This window comes from Rattus norvegicus, chromosome 6 (genome assembly GCF_036323735.1).
Source record: "Rattus norvegicus strain BN/NHsdMcwi chromosome 6, GRCr8, whole genome shotgun sequence".
In the NCBI taxonomy this organism is placed as follows: domain Eukaryota; kingdom Metazoa; phylum Chordata; class Mammalia; order Rodentia; family Muridae; genus Rattus; species Rattus norvegicus.
This window is the reverse complement of record NC_086024.1, coordinates 30,532,510-30,556,171: the sequence shown is the minus strand read 5'-3', so window position 1 is coordinate 30,556,171 and position 23,662 is coordinate 30,532,510. Positions and strand designations below refer to the sequence as shown.

General features: G+C 46.5%; 2 protein-coding genes across 9 annotated transcripts in view; one reads left to right on the top strand and one right to left on the bottom strand.

The window, feature by feature from the left end:
* The first annotated feature begins 2,184 nt into the window (after positions 1–2,184).
* Positions 2,185–10,378, top strand: Mrpl33 (mitochondrial ribosomal protein L33). The gene is made up of 4 exons (NM_001398587.1): positions 2,185–2,256; positions 2,843–2,861; positions 4,738–4,844; positions 10,113–10,378. The coding sequence occupies exons 1-4, from the start codon at positions 2,235–2,237 to the stop codon at positions 10,160–10,162; spliced, it is 198 nt and encodes a 65-aa protein (NP_001385516.1). The 5' UTR covers positions 2,185–2,234; the 3' UTR covers positions 10,163–10,378.
* Positions 10,379–11,887: 1,509 nt separating this feature from the next.
* Rbks (ribokinase) overlaps positions 11,888–23,662 on the bottom strand; it is a 76,561-nt gene continuing 64,786 nt past the window's right edge. For 6 of the 8 annotated variants that reach the window (XM_006239806.5, XM_006239805.4, XM_039112471.2 and 3 more), the window contains one exon: positions 11,895–12,108. In XM_006239806.5, the coding sequence (XP_006239868.1) occupies positions 11,935–12,108 (174 nt within the window). In that variant the 3' untranslated portion in view covers positions 11,895–11,934. Of the gene's footprint in view, positions 12,109–12,964; positions 21,629–23,662 lie in introns of those variants that run through there. The other 2 variants (NM_001108703.1, XM_008764521.3) reach the window with 2 other exon arrangements.

The following is a 23,662-nucleotide window of genomic DNA, read 5'->3' as shown; positions in this document are numbered from 1 at the left end:
GAAAGGGTCCCAACATTATGAAGTTTGAGAACCATTGGGCTAAGGAGTTTAAAAACCGGATGGCATTTTGCTTGGTTTGAACCTGTGCAGATCTTGTGCTTGCTGTTACAGTCTCTTCGAGAAGGGGAAGTAGGCACCAAGTCCCACCTCCAACCAAGAACCTATTGGCAATTGTTAGCTTCTGGGAAACGGAAAATCAGTTTTCTTCCATAAAGTGACACTGGGCATATCAACCACACCCTAGGGCAGACCTCCTGCTTAGGAGTAGCTGGTCAGCACAAACTGGACTCCATGATTTTATTTTGGGATGGGGGAAGACCAGTGATTAAAAGCCTGCAGAGAGGCCTACTAGCTGCTCTAAGGGAGCAGTGAGGAAAGCGTGGGGTGAGGTGGGGCATACAGGTCAGGAAATGCTTTCTGTGGCGTTGACCTGTAGTAGACCTGAGTGATGAGGCGTGGGGCTGGATCATGATGGCAGGGTTAGATGGTGGGGATGTGTTAACTGTCGGTCGGAGGATGCCTTCCATACAGATTGAACCCAGTGCCTATGCCCAGCTTTCAGTCTTACTCTCCAAGGTGTTCTTTGCTCTCATCCTAAGTTGTTGAGGCAGAGACCTGATTTTGAAATTGCCTTGGTCTGTCTAGAGGTAACTGAGCGAGTACCATCACTGTTGCAGGGAACTCTTCTCCTGTGGGGTCCCCTCTGCTAGAACCCATGTTCCCTGGCCTGCAGGATAGGTTAGGGAGCTAACACCACTGATCTGGTGGACAAGAACAACAGCTATCTATATGCCCCAACTATGAGTCAGGCTGGCATAAGTGTGACAATGGGCTGGATGGTGTGCAGTGCAGCACAGAGAGGTCTAAACCCCACCACTAAGTGCATGTCACTAACATGAGGGAGGCTGCTCTCTGTGTAACCCAGGATGAGGCCCGGGTTCTCCCTCCCTCCATCTCTATCCAGGTTAAACAGTGGTCTCCTCTCTTTCCTCCCCCATTCCAGCTTCCAAAGAGGCTGAATTTGTTCTGCTCCCCTTCTTGCTTCTTTCCCTTCCGGCTGCCTTTACTGCTCTGCACTTTATAAGGGATAGAGGGCTCAATGCGCAAGTTCAGGTGGAAAAGAAAAAAACAAATCAGGAATTCCATCTGTATTAGTAACATCTTAATCAGTTCACCAGCTGCCAATACTGTGTTAGGTGTAAGTAACAGGTAGATGTACCAAAGGGGATGAGAATGTAATTGTCTCCTTCACAGCCCATTCAAGCATTCAAGGGGTAGCTCACATGGTGTCTCTTTTGTGTTCCTGTGTTATATGTGTGTATACATGTGAACTGACACATGTGAACATACGTGCATGTGTGGAGGACAGAGGTCAATGTTGCTTCCTCTCCACCTATTTAATTTTTTTTTTTTTTGAGACAGGGTCTTTACTGAGTCTGGAACTCTCTGATTAAGCTAGGCTAGCACTAAGTACATATTTAAATATTTAAAAATATGACCACCACCACCACCACCACCACCACCACCACCACCACCACCACCACCACCACCACCACCACCACAACAACAAGAGGCCAAATAGATGATTGCTAAGCCACTATAAATATTTGTTGCCTTTGTAGGGGACCAGGGTTTGCCTCCCAGTACCCACATGGTGGCTCACGACCATCATAACTCTCCGGTTCCAGGAGGTCCTACACATGCTTCGAACTTCTCAGGCACCAGGTACACAAGTGGTGCACAAATATGCATGCAAGCAAAACACTAAGTCACGTAAAAATAAATTATAATATAGGGAGAATTATTATAAACACACAAATCGAGCAAAACAACAACAGTAAAAATATTAAAATCCTGCTTAGCAATTGGGAGATGAAGTTACCAATGAGGTCCCTGGTGGTGGAGTTAAGGCTCCTTGCACAGGCGTAAAAAAATTGATGGGCAAATAAATGGTAGATCAGTGTCTACTGGGAAAGGCTGCAGGTTTTGGAGTCAGGCAGATCTGGGTTTTGTGATAACTGGCAGTATTATCTTTTGTATGGTGGGGGCGTCCTTCCCATAATACCACAAAACTCACTACCAGTAAAGCACGGAGTCAGAGACTGTCAGAACTCCAGGGAGGGCGGGGTTTCTGTCCACTTCCTGAGCCTTCTACCGGAACCGGCGCCACATGCCCCGGAAGCAGTTGTTGAGCTCTTTCGGCGGGTCTGTGTGAGAGTAGGGGTACGGACGCCATGCTGCTTTCTGCCGTCTCTTGTAAGTCGGTGTCAGGCGGCAGGGTCTGCAGCGTGGGGCCGAGGCGGTGACTCGCAGGTCCCGGGGTGGAGCCCGGTGGGTGGAGGACCTGGCGGGGCGGCTGCCACCCCGCGGCGGGCCTCCGAGTCTGGTGAGGAGGCGGTGGGAGCTCTGTCGCCCACTGCGGGGGTGTCCGGACAGTGTCTACTGGCAGCTGTGGTGTATTATCCGGCTGCCTGTCTCCAAGCTGACGTCCTGGTTAGAGTGTTCGTTTCCACCTCAGGCGACTTTGTTACAGTTTGAGAGTTCAAACAAGAGCCTTGTTACAATACAAATATTTACGCCACAGAAGGGTGAGAATAGAGCAGATACTACTTAAAAGATGTTAAGGTCACAGACAACTGTATTGATTATACACGCCCCCCCCCCCAGCATCCAAAATTGTGGATGCTTTTATTGTCAGTGTTTGACTGATATCCAGGAAAACGTTATTTTAGTGTAAACGGGGTATATGTTTTTGGTTTTTACTAATGTTGATAAGCACTTTGAAGGAAAAAAAATAACAAATTTATCCCTTTTTTTCCCTTTCAACCTTCACACACACAAGTTGCCAAGAGCAAGTCAAAGTAAGTAAAGGCTTTTGTTTTTAAAGTTCGCTTATTCCTGGTGGGATTGGTCCAGTGTTTGGTTTTGATTGCCCAAAAGTTGATTTGGGGTTATTTGGTTAGTTATTTGGTTGATGTGAACAACTTGGGAAGAAAGTCCAGATGCCTCTTCCTTTGATGGTGCTAGCATTTGACAGTTCTGTCCTGGATTGCAGATACATAAGCTGAAGATGCATCTAATACGTCGAAACCACAGAACACGTAACTTAGCAAATCAGTGCTTCCTTCTACCTTTGTGGCTAGCTGGAAGCTGAGGTGCCCATTACTAGCCTGGGGGTGGGCAGGGGTGCGGTGGGGCAGTTGGAAATCTGGCCTCTTGCAAAGCAGTGCATTTGCACTGAGGTAAGTTGAGGACTGTGCTGACTCCCTCCTGTCTCCAGGAGTGACTAACTCCAGTGAGTATTCACAGCCTTTGTGTAAAGGAGCTTTGCTTCTTGTCTCATCTCAGGGTCCTTTCAGTTCATTGTTTTGCTCCTAAACAAACCTCTAGGGGCTGGTGATCTGTTTGGCCCTACCAGCAGAGCCATTTGCCTGGAGTCTTCTGCAGGGATCTACAGATGAGCTCTGCTTTGATGAAAACCTAGAGCCTGTGTATAAAAATCAGTCCAGGCACTAGAAAGACTGCAGAGCTAACCATTAGGCAGCTGGAACCAGAGGCTAGACCAGTGCCTTGCCTTCCCCAAAGTGCCAGTTCATCTGTTCATAGTTTTAGCCGCAAGAAGATGCAGACTTAAGTTTTATGCTTCTTATAGGGCTCCTCACAGAGTAAGTACCCTATAGAGATTTGTTGAGTCTTTATGAATGAATGAATGATGTTAATTACATAACCCCCCTCCTCCCACTCCTGTACTGGGGATTGAACCTAGGGCCATGCTGGGCAAAAGCTCTCTCCCTGAATTCTCTTCAGCCCTCATATTTGTTTTTCTAAGTTTTTACACAAGACCTCACTGAGTAGCCCAGGCTGGCCTTGAACTTGCCAACTTCCTGCTCCAGCCTCCTGAGTGGTTAGGACTATTGGCCTGCACCACCAGACCTGGCATCATTGTCTTTCTTGTTTCACCAACAAATATTGTGGTTCAGGGGCACTGTTTGAGGAGTAATGTGGCCTTCTTGGCTTTATTTTGTGTTTTGAGACAGGATCTCAGTCTGTAGTCAAGGTTGGTCTTCAAGGTAATCCTCCTGTCTCAGCCTTCAGGGTGCTGGGATTGTAGATGTGAGCCTCCCTGCATGGTTGTAGTGTGGTCTCAAGTGCTTCAGATAGGTTTTGGAATGGCATGAGGAATGTCTTATGTGTCAAGGCAAAGAGGACACACACACATAGGAGAAAGTAACAGCACAAGTATTCAAAGGGCAGGGAGAGAAAGAATAAGTTTTCTGGTTTGGATGACTAATTTAAATGAAATATTTAGGTGCCCAGGGCCTGTACATCAGTGTTGTAAACTTGAGATCTCTCTATTTTGTCCCTTCCTGCTATCAGTCGGCTCTCCCAAGGCAGGCAGCCATCTTCAGGGTTGCCTTATAGGCCAGCAGTGACTACCGCCCTGTATATTCTCCCACCAGACCTCTGCCCCCAGTGAGAGATGTCCTCAGAGGCCCAGTCTCTGATTTGGCTTCATCATGCCTGTTGTTTTGGTGAGGTCACAGGGTCATCGTAGGTGACTTTGGGATTCAGAGCCATTGAAATAATTTTTTGGGAAATGTACAGTGTCATGGCACAGGCCCTCTAAGGGCTGAGTAAAATCATAACCATTACGACTCCATAGCAAAGTGTGCTGTGTGTTCTTGGTGGCCTACCTAATGTGTTTTGAGCTCGTGACAATGTATTTTTTGATCTTAGAACTATTCTGGTAAAACTGGTGAGCCAAGCCGGGACAGGTTTCTCCTTCAACTACAAGAGAAGCCGACTCCGAGAGAAGCTGACCCTTCTGCACTATGATCCAATAGGTAAGGCTCAGAAGTGATGTCTTGGCAGCTCATGTTCTCAGGACCTTCTGTCTCCTTTCCAAATGAATGTCTCTGGGGATTTTGTGGCCCCCTTGGAATCATGACATTCATTCAGTGATATGTACTGAATGTTGTTATGGTGCTAGCTAGCTTCTATGCCATGGGCGGGTACACCAGGACACAAGAACTTTGAGAGGGAGGGAAGAAATGACATGGTGTAAGTAAGTGCTGTGAGCAAGGCCATCGGGACATTGGGATAGTCAGGCAGAGGCTCTAAGAAGGGTTAGTTACATGAAGGTAGGAAATCAGCTATCTGAAGAATAGGCAGCAGCCATTTGCGAAGGGGAGGGTGTGTTTGACAGTGGCCAATCACAGGATTCAGATATGAGTTAAACAAGTAGAGTATGTGTTGGTACACTGGGATAGGATATTTGGTTTTCTATCATGCTTTCTGCCAAAAATTCCTTAATAAACGCTAACTTTAAGTTTGTTTAAGAGACAGACATACTTGGACTGATGAGAGGGCTTGGCAGATAAAGGCCAGGGAACCTAGTGACCTAAGTGCCATCAGTGTGGCCTACATGTAGGAGAGACTAATGAATCGCAGGTTGTTCTCTGACCTACACACATGTTCCTCTCCCGCATTCACTCACAATAAATAAATGCAGTAAGTTAAATGTCCCACGTTCCAAAGGCTAGATGTCCACTTACAAACCTTCCACTGTTTGTGAAGACTCACCCTCCTAAATTGGTGGACCTGGCAAAATAAGCTGACAGGTGTTTTAGATTTTTGGGCTTTGGTTTAGTTCTTCTGCCCTCTTTAGTTGCCTCCTAGTAAGATAAAGGCTGTCTCAGGATGAAGAGGAGGCATTAAAAAATATTCCAGCTCAGCTATCAGCTTCAAATTGTTCAAATTCCATTCTGTAATAGAAATAAAATTCCCTGCTGTTTTTATGATATTCATATTTCTGGCCATTTATTACTGTAATAAAAAGGGAATTCTAGTCTTAGACCTGAAGACTAGAACTCTAAATTTCAGGAAGATTCCTATTTGGTGGAGAAATTACAGGAATAAGGAGGTTTGATACTGGATTGGTGTTCTCTTCCCTTCGGATTTCCTTGAATTAACTGGTAAAGTGCAGAGAATTATATTAATTCTAATATACTTGTATACTAGCTGCTATTTCAGCTCCTTTAGAGTTGACTTTTAGGAACTCACCAATGTTGATAAGTGTTTATTAAATGAGCTGTGATAGTTTAAATGTGTTGGAGTTTCATCCTTAATATGGAAGAGCTTTTGAGAAGTTAGGATTAAGATTTTTCAGTTTCATGACACTGGGAAAGGATATACCATGTTGGCTTCTTGTACATAACTGGGTTTTCTAATAAGAAATGTTGCTAGCAAATGCCTTTTTTGAGGAAGAGTATGTCCCACGGTAGGCGGTATCTGGTTTCCTTCTGTTCTGTGGGATGCCCTGTAGACTTGCCATGAGATGAAGATGCTTGTCTTGGGGCTGGCCTTGCCCATTCCTACCTTATCGCAGTCAGTAGCATTAGTTGGAGGATAAAGTTAGTCTGTCACGAAGAAAGTCAGGGATGAAACACAGATGAATTCCTAGTCAGTTGAACGGTTCACAGACTGCTTTGAGGCAACAACCAACTACGTCTGTATGTAGTCTATTCTATGTGTGAGTGTTTGCCTGAACGTATGTGTGTGCACCTGTGTTGGCTTGTGTTGCCCATGAAGAGCTATGGAGGGTTGTGAACCACTGTGTGGGTGCTGGGAAGTTGAATCTGGGTCTCCTGAACAAGTACTCTTACTCCCTGAGCCATATCTTCTGCCCCACCTCTGTCTTTAGACTTTTCTTATATAAAACTGGATGCTGAGGAGGAAGGATTAAAGGCTGAGGCATAAGAGTATTAAGCCTTGTTTATCAAAAAGAGAACAGAAACCTGTCAGTTTTAATTCTGTGGATCACTAAACATGGCAATGCAGACTTTAACTGGAACAGAATAGATTTAGATTAGCTGCAGGGAAAGAACTTGACAGATTCATTCTTCTATGAATTAGACAGCAAATATTTTGACTGAAAATTACATTCTGTTTAGTGTTGTGGATAGTGAGCAGTGTGTCATTTTAGCTCAGCTCACATGAGTGCTCAGTATCTATCAGGCAACAGCTCTGAGGGAATGGCTGTCTTCACACTGGGAAGGAAACAGAGGAGAGGGGCTATAACCGTACTCCCTCCTTCCTTCCCTCGGCTGGGTTTCCAACCCAGAAGCATAAGCGTCCTTTAATATGGAGCTGTGTCCCCAGCTCCTCTGAGTCAGTGCTAGTACTTGGGGCCAATTTTATGTTCTTGATACTAGCGTTTTGTTTGTAATACATTTTAAATTGAAATATAATTATGTCAGCTTCCCTCTATCCTTCAGCCCTTCTCAGCCACCCTCCATTGAACCCTTCTGATGTCCTCTCCAGGATCATAGCCTCTTTTCTCTGATTATTATTGTTATGTGTGTAGGTGTGTATGTGCAGAACAGGGCTGACGGCTCTGTATTGGACAGTCAATAAGCGACTTATCCCTGGGAGAGGATAACTTTACCAGCAGTCATTGGCTGTGTGTAGTCCTTTGTCTAGAGTGAGACTCCATGAAATTTCCCCTTTCACGTTAACACGTCCTCTGACTGATACTTCTGTTTTTCGGTCTTGTTTCTAGGACATACTTTACATCAGACTCCTTGGTATTTTGGCTCTCACAATCATTCGCACCCTCTTTCTTGATTTTCCTTGAACCACAGATGTAGGAGCTGTGTTGTAGGTGTATCTGTTGGGGCTGGGCTCCCATGATCTGTTGATGTCTGTGTTGTATCTAGTTGTGGTTTTCTATAGTTTTCTTCCTAACCTTAACCCTAACCCTAACCCTATGATGGTCTCCATTGCTGTAAGAGAAGCTGCTTTGAAGAGGGATGCTAGCTACACTTATCCGGGAAAGGTGGCTTGAGCACCTTCCCAATATGTGTTTAAAATCAGGACTTTTGGCTGGGGAGATGGCTTAGTGGTTGAATATTTGTTTTATGTATACAAAGTTCTGAGTCAACCCCTAGAACTGCCAACCAGCCCCCCAATCCCCACCCCCAACAAACCAACCTGATAAGAATCCTAAAATAGAACAATCTGGGTTCTCTCCAGTCAGCATTGGGAGCCCCACTATTGTCCTTGCTTCTGCTCTTAACTACTTGTATGCACTTTGTCGTTCAGTGCTGGGATCAAACCTGGTGCTTGGCACACAGTGGGCAAGTGCTGGCTGCCGCTGTGGCCGAGCTTTGCTTCAGTTCAGTGAATTGAGTATTGTTGCTCTTGAGGGACCAAGCTTTGACTTCTCCATGAATCTGATTATCTTTTCTTTTCCTTTATTTTGCCTCAGGTCTCACTGTGTGTTCTTGGCTTGCTTGGGACTCACAGAGATCCACCTGCCTTGGTCTTTCATGCCCAGCCAGTTTCTGTGTTTATTGGGGGTGGTGCTGGGGGCTTTGGGGTCAGGACATTACCATGTGGCCGTGAACGTGAAATCCTCCTGCCTCTGCCTTCTGAGTGGGGGGATTACAAGCATTGCCACCACATTTGGTCTGATTTCTAGGTTCATAGGAGCTTTTTGGATTTTCTCATGCTCAGCTTATGACTCACTGGTGTATGAAATCATGGTTTCCTTATAAACTCTGCAGTGCCAGTTACAGTGCTGTACACTAAATTCTTAGTTAAAGAGATTAATGCAGAGGACAAAGGAATTTTAATACATAAAGCCTTGTTATGTTTGTTGTCGTGTTTTGAGACAGAATCTCTCTCTGTATCATGATCTAGTCTGGAACTTGCTATGTAGATCAGTCTGGTCTTGCATACACCGAGGTCCACTTTCCTCTGCCTCCCAAGCACTGGGATTAAAGGTGTGTGCAGGTTGATGAGCTTAAAGCCTTGCTCTAATAACCAGATTCTGGATGTGGTCATTTAAATTATTCCTGATTGCCTCTCAGCGAATGAAAACATTCTCTCATGTTTTACATGGTTCCGAGTATGTGAAAGATACCTCTTCTATAATGTTTTTTCATTAATTTAGTGTTACATTTCTCTTGAGTGGTTAATGGTTCTTAAATTCTCATGAATTCCACCTAGAGAATTTTTAAAAAATAGTTGAATTCTTGCTGCTGAACTGGAAGTAGGATGGAGGTGAGAAATGCAGTGTATTTAAATGTTTTTTTCTTTTCCTTATTTGTTTGTAAGGATGAATTGGCTGCATGTGTGTCTGTGTAACCAAGTGTGCCTGGTGCTTGCAGAGGACATCAGATGCCCTGGAACTTGAGTTGTGGGTGGTTGTTAACCAGCACGTGGGTGCTGGGAACCAAACCTGGGGCTTTTTGAAAGGCAACCAATGCTCTTAACTGGCCATCTTTGTATCCATTTTCATTGTAGAAGAGAAAACAAAGCTGAAGCGTCTGTGGTCAGGGACAGTGAGGAGCTGTGAGGCCACACGGTCCTTTGCCCTCCTGGGTTTCCTTTAGGTGTCTTGTTTTAGTGGCAAAGAAGAATCAGGTCATGTAGGGTGTGTGTGTGTGTATGTGTGTGTGTGTGTGTGTGTGTGTGTGTGTGTGTCTGTCTGTCTGTCTGTCTGTCTGTCTGTGTTGGCTGGAGGCTGATGGCAGATAATAGGACACTCGGGGCTCTGGGAAAGCCTCCTTTCCCAGCATCTTGCTCCACTCTGTTGCCAAGACAGTAGCCTTTTTCAATAAATCTATATACTGAGGTTTTGCTGCCTCATTGTCAGTCTGCAGCGTTCCTGTTTGGATGTGAAGCCATCTTAGATAGTGGAGGTTCTGTGGTTTGCTTCCCTTCTAACTGCCGTTCCTCTGTGACTGTACAGTTCTCACTGCTGCTCTGGAGCCCAGTGCACAGCTGGTTCTTGCATATACCCAGTATGAGACTGGATTCAAGTCAATGTTTGACATGCTTGTCTCAGTATCTCACACTGATTGAAGTAATGACTTTGTAGTGCATCAAGGATACTGCTGATTGGCTGGTGACCCCTCCCTTTGCTTCTTACCCATTTCTCTTTGTCTTCTTTAGCTGAGAGATTGAGAAGCTGGGTTTGCAAATCTGCTCATTCTCATGTCAAAGGGGAAAACAAGAGGATAGAAGGCTCAGGGTATAATGTATATTTTAATAAAAATGACGATGGTTTCTATTTTCCTTCTACAACCCTTTTTCTTGCTTCACAGTGAACAAAAAAGTTCTCTTTGTGGAACAGAAAAAAATACGCTCCCTCTGAGTAGTGGATTGGAAATGAACTTGATTCATAAATGAGAAGACCGAGGGTGAGGCACCGTTCTGAACTCTTCAGTGTGCAACGAAGATGGGGAAACTGTGGCATGGCCTCTGGGGATCTGAAGGGACAATGCAGAGAAAGAAAGTCCTTTATAGAGATCACATATTTATCTCTGGATGCTTTATAGGCCCTAATAAAAAAATATTGAAATAGCCTGTACTCTTGTCTCTTTGAGGTAATCCCCTCTGCCATTTGAAGGGTAAAAACAAACAGAAAAAAGAAAAGAAAAAAAAAATCACCTAACCAAGAAATAATTATTGTCTTGCATAAGGAAATCCATTTCCACAGTGAGGCTTGAGCAAGAGTTCCTGGGCTCGGAGGTTGGGGATTTAGCTCAGTGGTAGAGCGCTTGGACCCTGGGTTCCATCCTCAGTTCTGGGGAAAAAAAAAAAAAAAGAGTTCCTGAGCTGCTCCTTGTGCCTCCATAGGCCAGTGCTTTAGGCAGTGCTGAAGAAACTGCTGTGGGGACAAGACAGTGGGCAGCTGGAAAGAAAGAAAACATCTGCTTTGGTTTGTATGTGTGTCTTTAGGAACAGTGCCGTTGGTCCATATTCTTAAACAGCTCACTAGCACCATAGTCTTATGGTCTGAATTTTGAGAGAGACAAGGTCTACTTGGGTAGTGGGCTGGTGTGGACCTTGCTGTGTAGCCCAGACTGGTCATGAGCTTTTAGGACAGCAGAGGATTTGACCGTCTATATCTTTCTTTTCTAACAAAAAGAGCTGTAGTGTATTCCATTGCACTGGGGGTATGGGGATATCCCGTAGCTAAAACTGACTGCTGGCTTGCCTCATCCCCTTTCTTAACCTGTTTTTCATGAGTTTTCAAAATTCCTCAGATGCCTCCATTTTTTCCTTCAGATTTTTGGTTAAAACTATGAGCTTTTTTAGAATTGTTAGTCCATATCCTACTTCATTTAAAATACCTGAGGAAATATAGTGTCTCCCCTGGCCACAAAGAACCAGTGCAGTCCCAAAATAGCCCCTTCCCAAGGTGCAGTCTGATTTTGAAGGAAGCCACCTCTTGGGAAGCGGAATCAGATATAAACAGGACAGCTTGCTGGCAATTGGTTCTGTTCTATTGTATGGGTCCCAGGAGTCAAAATCAGGCCAGCTGGCCAGCGCCTCTACTACTGAGCCATCTTGTCTTACTTTTCATTTCATTTTTGAGGCAGAATTTCATGTAGAGTGTCTTAAATGTGCTATGTAGCTGAGCATGGTCTTGAACTTCTGATCCTCCTGCCTCTACCTTCTAGGTGCTGGCATTACAGGTATGTGCTGGGATCAAGCTTGGGGTTCCATTCATACTAGGCAATCACTCTACCAATTGAGCCACATCCTCAGCCCCCCCAAAAAAGTTAGACAGCACAGGCTAAAGGTGAGTGTTGGCTTCTCAGAATGTTCTTGGGAGAGCCGAATGCTATTTCCTTTCCCCTTGGAACATTCTTTGCTCTGGCTGTAGACACTGCTGTCCACCCCGGCTGTACAGTGTGCACTCAACACTAGACTTTGCAGTTCTCCAAACAGTGGAATCTAATTCTAGTTGATGTTTTTTGACTATGAAATAGCAAAGCACCACTAACTCAAAGAAGGCTTGATAACTTCATAAATGAACATATTTACAAGGGAAGGGCATTTTCTAGTAATTGTGAGCTGAGTGGCTACACCAATGACCATTTAATTTCAAGATTATGTTTATTTGGGGGTTAGCAGTGGTTAAAATAGAGCAAGAGGGAGGTCTTTTTTGTATGGATAAGAGGACTGTGTTCCTGTGGCCTGGACGCTGACCGCAGCGATGGAATTAGATCTCTTGAGCATTTCTTCCAAGGACAGACTTGGGTAGTAAGCCAGGTAGAAGGCAAGCGCTCCCACAAAACTGTCACCAGCACCCTGCAATGGAAGGAAGCACAGTTATGAAGGCAAGCATGAAGCCGAGCCGTGGCTCAGTGGTAGGGAACCTGCCTGGTCTTTGGGAGGCTCTAGGTTCAAGCTTTAGTATCCAAACCAATGCAATCCTTTGAAGTTTAGAACAGCTTCAGAGTTCCAGAAAAGGAGCAGAGACCTCCAGCCCAGCTCTGTGAACATCATGTGGCACATCATGCATGTGGCACACTCAGCACAACTGAGGGAACAGTGGTATCAGCTGAACGTCATCTTAGTAGTTTCTGCTCAGCAGCCCATGCAGGATGGCATTTTACAGTTGTCCTCTTTCCTTTCATACCTGTAGGCTATGACAGGAAAGTGTTTGATGGCAGCTTAGGTCAGGATAGATAAGATCTTACTATGTAACCCAGGCTAGCCTCCGTCTCTCCAGTTTTGGATTATGTAAAAAGGAAAAATGTTTTTTCTTCCTGAACCCTTGCTCCTGAAAAGATGACTTGGAGACCAATTATTTATTATAAATACCTAGGTCATAGCTTTTGCTTACTTTCCTGACCAGCCCCTAACTTACGTAGCCCATTCAAACTGTACTATGCTTACCGCTTGGTTAATTACCATTACCTCTCCTTCTGTTCTGGCCTGCTGCTTTCCTCATGTCTCCTCAGTGTCTCAGTGTCTTCCTTGAATCTCTGCCTGTGTCTCCTTTTATTCCCTCTCTATTTCCCAGAATCCTCTCTTCCTGCCAGTGTCCCTCCTATTTCCTGTCTCAGCTCATTGGCTATCTGCTTTTTCTATTGACAGGTGACGCTTATAGAAGATTCTTTCTACAGGATTATAGGTGTGTGCCACCATGCCTGGTATGGGATTTGTCTCTTAATTGTCACATCAAAGCAAGGGCGTGTGTTGGCTTTCGTTGGCATGTGGTCCAGTGGTTTCTGCCAGACTCTCTAAAGCCATTTTCCTCTTTTCATATACTCTATAAGCCAATCATCAAGGATCCAATCCTTTATCCCTTCCCACCAAGCAGGGTTTTAGGTAGCTCAGTCTGGCTTCAAAGGCTCTATAAGTAACCAAGGATGACCCTGAACTCCCAGTCCTCTGACCTCTACCTCCTGGGTGCTGGAATTGCAGGCATGTATCACCATATCAGGTTTATGTGGTGGTGCCAGGGATCAAACCTATGGCTTTCTACATAATATGCAGGCACTTAATATCAACTGAGCTAAATCCCTAGCCAGACACTGTTCTTAAGTGGGTAGAGTTCTGAACTTAGGCTTTAGATCCTCAAGCACAGAGCATATAGCATTGACATAAATTGGAGTTCTGCATTCAAAATTTGCCCCTTCCCCCCTTTATTTAATCATTTGTATCAGCATGAACTCATTATTTGGGCTATTATCTAGTAGTTTATTCTGTTACCCATTCATCGAAGCTCTAGCAATTGGGTTCTTCCCAGCTGCCTCCTGTGTGTGTCCCGTACACTAGCTCTATCATTGTTTTCGCTTGCTTGCTTTCTGGGACAAGATGCCCCCGGCGGCACATTTTGTGTATGCCCTCTCTATTCTTAAAATTAGTCATGTTTCCATTAAAAATGCATGCAAAGAGTAGTGAGAGCCATTCAGATGCTCTTCTCAAACCAAATACAGGGAGAAACAACTTTCTTCCTATTTCCCAGGGTCTGTGTTGGAGAAGGTCACAGAGGAACTGATTTAGCACCCTACCATCATCATCAGTGCCTCCAAGGTGACACCTAATCACATGTTCATGTAACTAATGTTTAAAGCGAGTTCAAGTGATTGCAGAATCTCACTCTGGAAATTCTGGTGTTAACTATTTTCAGGGACATTTCCCAGTGTCACCTCCACAACCAATACTGGTTCCTCAGGCCTACTTTTCACAGTTGTGGATGACTCAGAGAGCTCTGATGTGCAGTTGTTTCTGTTGCCGCTGGGACATCCAATGAGCTATGAGGTCAGCATAGTGAGGACCACTAAGAAGAGACAAAGTCAGGCACAGAGGTGAAGAACTTTAATCCCTGGCCTAATGAGGAGGCAGAGGCAGGAACTACAATCGACTTGAAGGCCAGTCAGGACTACATAGTGTGAGACCTGTCTAAAAGAGGGTTTTTGCAGAACTCCTGTGGACTAAGTCTTAAGCAGTGTGGCAGAGTTTGTAAATGGTTTGGGGTTTGATGAGTGATAGTCTCACTATGCAGCCCCCAGCTGATCTGGATCTTGCTACCTAGTCTAGGCTGGCCTGGACTTGTGATTCTCCTGTCTCGGCCTCCGCAGTGTTCACTCAGCATACAGGCAAGCAGCATCATCCAAGCTTAGTATGGATTTAAAGAAAGGATTTGAAGAAATCCTCCCTGGAGTTTATAGAATAAGTCAGACCTCACAGAACAAAGATTGGAGGAGGAAGGCAAAAGTGAGCTCAGGAGACAAGGAGAGTCATTTCACCTTGTCTACACAACCAACATGGGCACTGTGAGCCTTGCCAGCGAGTCACAGGAAAGACTATTACCCTCCCCCCCACCCCCCATACCTTTCCTAGCTCTAGGGGTTCTGATAAGTTCATTCTTTTTAAAGGTTGCAAAGGCGGGAAAGACACTCTTCTCGGGCATCTCAAGTGTCCCAGTACAGCAGCATGACACAGAGGGTCCAAGGCCAGAGGTACTGTGAGCTGAAGGGTTGATTGTGACAATGTAGAAAGCTGGGCACAGTATCTTACACCTGCAATCCCAGTACTCCAGAGGCTGAGGCAGGAGATTCACTACAAGTTTAAGAACAGCCTGGTCTACAAAGAGCTCCATTCTAGCCAGGCCCACCTAGTGAGATTGTATCTCAAAACCAAACAACAAATAACACCGAAGCCCCTCCTATCTGATATATTTAAAATGACTAGGGTGAGAAAACTGCAGTGTGCCTGAAAAGATTAGTGACTGACGAGATGGAAATGTTTACCATGTCAATTTGATTATTACATTCTATGCATGTGTTGAGTTTCGGTAATATACGTCATGAAGACGTACACGTAAGCCTTAAGAAAGAATAGGAATGCGGTACTGGTCGCTACAAACACCTACTGACACAGTCTCCACTGCTGCAAAGCTGGGGAAGCACTGGTAAAGCTGTGTGTGGCAGCGTTTGGCTAAAGGGTTTTCCTACCTTAATTTCCCTTCCTTCCCCATGCCATGTGCTGTGCCCTCAGAGACTGCACAGGTACCCTTCCTGTCGGGGTTTCCACCAAGAACACCAGATATTCTTACTGCAGAATTCTTGCAAGATTTAAGCAAGAAAGAAAGCTACCGAGATACACTGAGCACATTAAAAAGCCAAGGGGACATTTCTCTGTTGCTGTACAAGGTCAGCATTGCCATGATTCCAAAGGCAGGCTAAGACGACTGAGAGAAGTGAAATCAAACACAACAACATCCACGCCAACTAGGATGCAAAATAATTTTTTTTTTTTTTTTGGTTCTTTTTTTTCCGGAGCTGGGGACCGAACCCAGGGCCTTGCGCTTCCTAGGTAAGCGCTCTACCACTGAGCTAAATCCCCAGCCCCGCAAAATAATTTTTAAGCCAGTAGAATATAAATATATAAACACACACATGTGCCATGACCAAGCAGAAGCTGTCCAAGGAGTGAATATATCACTATAAGACACTTACTTTTAAAACCAATATAAATGCTTTTAAAAACTTTGTATCAGGAGGAGTGTAGAAAGTATGGCTTAGCCACCTGAAGGGACATTTCTGAGCAGATCTCTATGTGCCTCACACTTGAGGAAGAGCTATGTTTTCCCCCTCTGTCTGGGTCTTGGCCTGGGTGGTCTGCTGTCCCTTTGGTTAGTTTTGTTCTGCATTTCACAGCCAGTGTGGAAAGGCAGGAAAACGAGCAGGTATGCAGACTGGAAAGAAGGGAAGTTTAGTGAAGATGGTGTAATGACTGATGTATAAGTCCTAAGGAAAACAAGTTCCTACTAGAAAAAGCAGATTTAACAAGATTACAGGACATCTTGTCAGTTGAAAATGAGTGCATTTCTGTGTAGTAGCAATGAACAATAAGAAATCAAATTTCTTAGGCTAAGAATGGTGTTCAGTTGGTCCAGTGCTTGTGAAGTATGCATGAAACCCTGGGCTTGATCCCTGTCGCTGCCTAAGCTGGATGTGGTGGCACAGGCCTGTAATCCCAGCACCTAGAAATGGAGGCAGGAGAATCACAAGTTCAAGACCATCCTCGACTATACAGTAACTCATAGGGCCAGCAACTTATTCTCAAATTGTTACCTAAAAATAAACATATTCGGGCTAGAAAGATAACAGCTGTAAGCACTTGCTATTCAGACACGAGGACCTGAGCTCAGAGTTCCAGAGCACAGATAGAAAGCTCGCAGTGACTGCGTACCTGTGACAGCAGTGCCGTGGGTGAGCGGCAGAGTCGGGAGGACCACTGGGCTTGCTGCCTCCCCTTCAGGAAGACACTGTCCCAGGTGGACAGTGACAGACAGAGCAGGACACTTTCTGGAAGGACCTCTTCTCCCCGCCCCCACACCTCTCCCCACCACACACAGGCATGCAGTATGCATGTGCACAAGCAACAGCAATGAGCCAGATGCGACAACATGTTAATGACAGGTGAGTGAAGAGTAGTAGGGCAGAGGTGCAATTTCCAAGTTTTCTTTATAAAATAAAAATGACTTAAAGAATTTTACAAGTCATCTTTCGTGAATTTGCAATTGTGACAATATTTGCTTCTGAATGATTTCTCTCTTTTTTAAAATGATTTGTGAAAAAAAAACCAAACCAAACAAACAAACAAACAAACAGATTTGTGGCTCTCCACTGAGTCAGTGTGGAATGAATCCAGAGAAGCTCCTGCCTGCATCGGTGGATACTCAAGCTCACTGTGGCAGTTTCTTCCAACCCAGGCCAGGCACCTGAAAGTTGAGGGGACTGGGAGGGACACTTAATGGCTCCAGATGCTAGCAGCACAGCTGGATATGGGACCATGGCAGGACATGGCTGCTTTACCTGGTTTTTAACCAAGGACACACTGCCTGAGGCAGACCCCGCCCCCTGGTTAAACACTGCAGAGAGGTCAGATTGCCTCTACCTGTCTGTGGGCAGGGAGGGTAGAAAGAAACATCCCAGAGTTTAAGCATCTCTATTTTCTGTAGTATTGGGGGAACTCCGTGCTTTCCTTAGGACCCTGCATACACCATGCTGTGTATTTTAGGCAGAGGCCTACAGTCAGGACAACTTGTAAACTCTCGGGTGGAGTCTACATCTGTGCCCACTGTGTCTTGCCTGCCCCACCTGATGTTGACCTAATGGTTCCAGCTCCGTCATGTTCTCTGCGCAGAATCTCTTCCAAGGGGGCTGGCTGGCCCTGGGTGAACTGCGTGGCTTTCTTTTGTGTTAGGTCAGGTTGCCACGGCTCAGAGTTATGTGATATTCCCATTGTTGGCTCTATTTATACCAGGAGGCTTTCAAGTGCCAATAAATTACTTGGCTGTTGATTCACATTTTTAGTATAACTATTTTTATACATTGGTTTTTTTTTTTTTAATGGAAAGTACTTTAAAAGTGGAGGCTGTATTCTATCACTGTGATTTTCCTGTAAGTAAAGTACTTTCCAATCAATCATTCTTGGTATAATGGAATATATCTCATTGATAGAACTTGATAGTTTTAACCTTTTAATGAACATTATTTTTATGCCAGAAGGGGTGATGGCCTAACTTACCCTCCTTCCGACAGTCACCCACGTGGCTAGTACTTGTTGCCTTCTCAGAACATTTCCCTCCTGAGGACCAGCTAGCTGCTCACCCATAGTGCACGTGGGATTCCACACTCCCTGCTTTCCCAAGAGCCCCCATGTCCTGGGTTCTGAGACATTCTGACCCACAGTGTGTGTGGAGGCAGCTCTTGTGTCAGGGTGAGAAGGACAGCAAGAAAGTCCAGGGCTGCATAACGAGGTTGCGGGGGGGGGGGCTGTCTTTTTCTTTTCATTAGTGACTGAAGTGGGAGGTCTGAGCCTACTGTGGGCACTGCCACCCTGAACAAGCCATGGAAAGAGAACCAGTAAGCAACATTCTGTCATTGCCTCTACTTCAACTCCTGCCTCTAGATTCCTGTATCGAGTTCCTCGGATGCCCAGCTGTAACCTGTAAGCCAAACAAAAACCCTTTCCTCCCTAAGATGCTTTTGGTCATCGTGGTTACCAGTCACTGCAGCAGAGATGCACACAGGCCAGTGGTGTGGGTTTTGAGGGCTGGTGGTATGGGGAGGGCGCTGGCAAAGCTGCTCAGACGACCTCAAGGTCAGCACCTGAGAGGGGAGAATTTTAAAGGACAGGGCCAAGCTGGATTGTGGGGAGGCCTCTGCTGCTGGCCTGAGGCAGTGTTGCTCTGTGGAGTTTGCTCTCGTTTCCCTCCATCGTTTCAGACCATCTCCTCTGGCCAACACCTCACTTTCTGTTCCCTCCCGTTCCTTGCCTTCCTGGGGCTAGGATCATGGACCTCTTTCCATGGTCTAGGATCATAGTTCTGTGCCCTCACTGAACTGAGCCAGTTCAGACCCACTCTCTTAGGGCTGTCTGGCAAGAGAGGAGAGCTGAGGAAGAAACGCTTAAAAGTAGTAGAAGGTTGCCCCAGCGCGGCATCCTCGCTTGATTCTTAGGCCGGCTGTCCGCAGTAGCTGTTTCCCCCCCCGAAGTTCTGCTCAGTCAGGCTCTTCTGGGCCTCCTCTTACTGGACGTTACTGTTTGGATGTTCACGAGGACCCCCTGGAGGAAGGCACAGTTCAAACTGTGCAACTTGCATTGCACCGGAGTGCCTGTTAGGGGTGAGTCACAGAGAGCTGTGAGTCCATGCAGAGAGGCGCTTGTGATTTTCACCAAGTGTCATGGAGGTCAGCAGCAACCCTGTGCTATCCTCAGGTTAAAGCTGAGGAAACTTATTCTTGGTTCAAGGCATGTAAACAGCTCATGGACATTTAAAGAAAAGGCAGCGCTCACAGTCGTGGTTTGCAGCGAGGTGTCTGTGTGGGACTCCAGTGACACAGCATGTTGCACACGACTGCCACCTCTTTATGACCTCAATGTGCTAGGCTGTGACTTACACCTGCATGTGATTCTGCACCACAGTGGCTCAAGTGTTGCAGTTGAGGTCTCATGGGAAAGTGCAGACCTTGCTCTGTCTCCTCCAGGGGATGGTTTTAGCAAGTGCAGATGGAGAGGCGTCCTTGGCTGCCTTGTGGGAAGATCATGAATCTCTCGACGTCTTGCGTGGGGTACTGTGTTGACTACTTTTGCATCACTGTGACCAAAGAACTGGGCAGAAACAGCTCAGAGGAGGAGAGGGTTATTTTGTCTCATGATTCCAGTGCCAGGGTGAGGGTCTGTACCGGAGGGAAAAGCATTTCATGGTGGGAGCATGTGGCAGCTACCCCTCATCATAGTGGCCCAGAAAGCACAGAGTTGACTTGACATAGCAACTCACTTCTGCTGGCCTGGCTGTATGTCCTCCAGGTCCCCAGCCTTCTACAGTAGTGCCACCAGCTGGGGACATATCAGATTCAAATCACAACAGGTACCGTTTCCCCAGTGCTTGGGGCAAGAGCAGAGAGTTTGAACTAGATTGGGCAGGTGGGAAGGAAGAAGGGACTTACAGAGGAATCCATGTTTTCAGGGAATGATAGCTGAGAAGGATGATCAGAGACTTATGGGCTGAGGGAGGAAGAACAATCAGGAGGGGCTCAACAGGACAGGAGAAAATGCAGGTAACTGAGGAAGATAAGAATGGGGGAGAAAAGAAGAGAAAACTGGCCAAGGCCAGAGCAGGACTGGGGGTTTTCAAGCAGGTACTGTCGTCATGGGAGTGAGAGGTTGAACTGGAACAGACGTCAAGGGTCACCAGAGCTGAGGGTCTTGGAAATGGCTCATTCTCATGCTCCAAAGGCGATGTTTGATGCCACATGACAGTTGCACCAGGATGGAGGAAAAATGGTAATGCAGATGCTGAAGTTGTAGATGACCAGGTTCCAGAAGAGCAGAGAGTTAAGCACTGAGCAGGACAGTGGTGTGGAGAAGGAAGAGACTGGGTCTTTCGTGGTTCCTGAGCCTCCTCTGCTTGTCTTCCTGACAGGTCCTGTCTCCTCTTGCACCTTCAATACTGGTTTCCTTTGGGTCTATGATCCTGGCTCCCTGTGGTTCTCATTCCCATTTCCTGGGTGTTTTAATTACTAACACAGTTTAAGCTGTGTTGAATACTGCACGTCCTAAACCCTGCACCCAGAATCGCCATTGTCTCTCTCCATCCCTTCCTGTGGTCCTGTGTTATGTCCACACCCTCTCTAGAGGTCTACAGAGACTTAACTGTTCTCCCTGCTTCCAGGTCAGACCCTTCCAGTCTGTTTTCCACACACATCTGGTTGTCTCATCTCTATGCCTAAAACACTCGCCATGTTCCTCCTCCTTCTGAGGATAATACGTTAACTCCTTAAACGTAGCACATAAAATACTTAAAAATTTTTTATGAGACAGAGTCTCACCGGAACTCATTATACAGACCAGGTTGGTCTTTAACTCAGAGATCTGCCTGCTTCTGTGTCCCAAGTGCTGGGGTTAAAGTGTAGCCATCACATCTGGCATAAACTTATTTTCTAGTTTTACCTCTCATTGCTTCCTCTTTACCATTTGAGTCTTTGTTCCTGGAGACACTTTAGCTTAGACTTTGCACAGACTAGCTCCTTTCTTCCTTTAATCCTAAGACTCAACTCAGATATCGTGTGGTCAGTCACACTGACTGCCTGACACTCAGCTCAAAGCTTCTCTGATCCTGTCAACCTAGACCACTTACCCTTGTGTCCTCTGTGCCTCCTCTCTGAGGACATGGGGGCAATTTTGTCACCTTTGATCCTGAGGCCTAGTGCTGTGCCCACCTCTGCGGAAATGCCCTGATAGAAGCCAGCACTGACAGGAAGATGGGCTTATGAGGTCGGGCAAGAGAGCACACGGTGTCCCAAGGACACCTCATCTTACAGGAGGGGGCACCAGCAATGAAATAGGCTTATAAGAGTCCTAGTTTGTCAAATTCCAGATGACAGAAAATGGGTGAGTTGGAAGGAATGACAGATATTAAATGTGGTTGGGAAAATTCCCAAGTGCTGAAAATCCCCAAGGTAAAAAACTTGCTGGGCGGCACAGCAGACCCGGGTGATCATGCGAGAGTGATGTCAGTCCCGAGGCTTCATCTGTTAGGCATCTGGAGCCACACGGCATGATTCAAAGGCCAAAGCTGGGCCACTGAACGGAGCCCCACATTCCTCCTGGACGTCTTCATACATTCCGTCTAACAAGTGATACCACTTTCTTTTCTGTTCAGGGCCTCTCCCTCCGTAGAGCTATTCAGAGCCCACACTGAAGGCCGGATTCCTCAGTCTGCTTGTGGTTTCAGAGGCCAGAGAGCAGCAAATGGCTGAAACATGATGACACACCATTTCTTTTTCCAGGATTTGGCCAGGGGCTTAGGAGAGAGCAAATGTAAACTGTCAGGGTCCCTACTACCTTCCACATGGTGCTGGGGGCCCAGATTTGCTCTAGAGCACTCTGGGTCAGCCCTGCTCCCTGCACTTGGTTTGGAATGGAACTGCCTTCCAGGGATCATTTTAGGGAGCTGCCTCAATTGCTGAATCGTTACCTCTAGGCTGGGCTGGCAGTCAGGCCTACCTGCCTGTGGCACTGATGTCTAAGCATAGACTTCTGCCTCCTTCCCCTATCCGGGACCTCAGGCATTAGAACCTGATGGGGCTTAGGAGTCCCAGACTTCAGGGACGCCACGCAGAAGGGCTTTTTCAGTTCTCTTTGGCCTCTTTGTTAGCTTGGGATGGTAAGTGCAATCCACTGAAGCCCCTCTGCCATTTGAATTAAAACGCAACTGGGACATTTTCCCAAGCAGAACCATGCACAAATGGGGTGGGGTAAGACAGATCTGAAAGCCCCATTTGACTAATGCAGCACTGTGTGACTTCTGACCGTTGTTCAGCTCTTCTGCATCTGTTTACCTGTATGATGGGACTGTTGTGGATGCTGACTCAGACAATGTCAGGAGGATGCAGGAGAGCCGGCAGAGTGGGTGTTGACTAGATGGCATCATGTCAGAGGGCATTCCTTTTGCTCAAAGACCTAGGTGAGTGGGGTCAGACAAGGTTCCAGGGACAGAAGGGGGTCACCATCATAGTGACGTGATCGATTGAGTGTTAGTAGCAAGAGGGTTGATTTTCTGTTCCCAGCTCAGAGAAGAGTAAGGGGGGCTGGGAAGGGGTAGAAGCCAGGTCCCAGAGCCCCGATTATGCAGGCCAGGGTATAAAGAGCTTCAGCTGTGGCCATCAGAATCTCCTGGTGTCTTCGACCTTCACTCTGCTGTGGGTAGGTAGGGTCTTGATGAACTCTTTAGTGAGTTCTTGAGACTGAAGTAACAGGAGTGAAGAATGGATAGTCCTGGGGTCAGTGCAGAGTTGGGGAGGCCAATTAAGGCTCAGGCTTTCCTGTGGTAAAGGAGCAGAGGCTAAACAACGGGAGGCTCTTGGAAGAGTCAAAGTCAGGAGAGGTGGGGCTGGAGATGGGTATGGAGGGGCCCCATGGCATCGACCGACTCCTGCACCTCCACTGTACTGTGGCTTGGTAGAGCATTCTGCTCTCCATGGCTGGGCAGATGCCACCACTGCCAGGAGAGGTGGCAGCAGAGCCCAGAGGGTGGCTGAGCCTGGATAGGAGTCTTCTAGCAGCTCAGGGCAGGGCTCATGCTGGTAAGCACAGCCATCAGCTGCAGGCTCCCTTCCCCAAGTGAGCAGCCCTCCCTGCAGGAAGGCCAGCTGAGGATTTCTCTTTCATACAGGGTGTGGGCTCTCGGCTGGTTGGTGGCTCTTTAAAGAGGGATAGTAAGTCTGTAAAGGTACAGATGAGTGTATTTGCTGTTTCAATATTCACGGGGAAAAGAAGAGTGAGTAGGAAGACATTTACAAGGGGGCAGGTGGTGACGAGAATACATCTGAGAAACGCTGAGGGTAGGCTTCCTGTCCTGAAGGGCAAGTGGGGGCTGGTCAGGGTCTTTGGCGTGTGGTAACCCTAAAGGCAAACAGTCTATTGCAAGGCATAGTGGGCGACAGTTGGTGGTCCCTGCTCTCTTTCCATTGAGCAGAAGTTCTAACATGGTGACCAGTGAATACTGGGAAGTCTCAAGCAGATGGGGACCAGTAGGGCTGGTACTACTTCCCAGGCAGAGCAGTGCAAAGGCTCCCGCCGGGTAGGTGTGGCACAGCCAACTCTGGTGGACTGACCCTGAGATAGCCTGTTTGTGCAAGAGCTCAGTTCACGGCTCCCACTGGAATGGACCCCTCTCCTCTTATCAGCTCATGTTTACCTCAGGAGGATGAGATCACATCCTTCCCCAACCTCAAATGTCTTGCCTTCCCAAACCAGATCAGTTTATGAATATCACGGCAGCCAGCCAGAACTCAGATTTCGTCTCTGTAAGTGTAGCTCATCTCCACTCTAAATA

What these genes read in the sequence shown, in the direction of transcription:
- Mrpl33 (NM_001398587.1), top strand. Translation starts at nt 2,235, where the DNA reads ATGCTGCTTTCTGCCGTCTCTT. An exon ending in TCTGCACTATGATCCAATAG is followed by an intron (nt 4,845 to 10,112) that starts GTAAGGCTCAGA and finishes CTTGCTTCACAG; the next exon opens with TGAACAAAAAAGTTCTCTTT.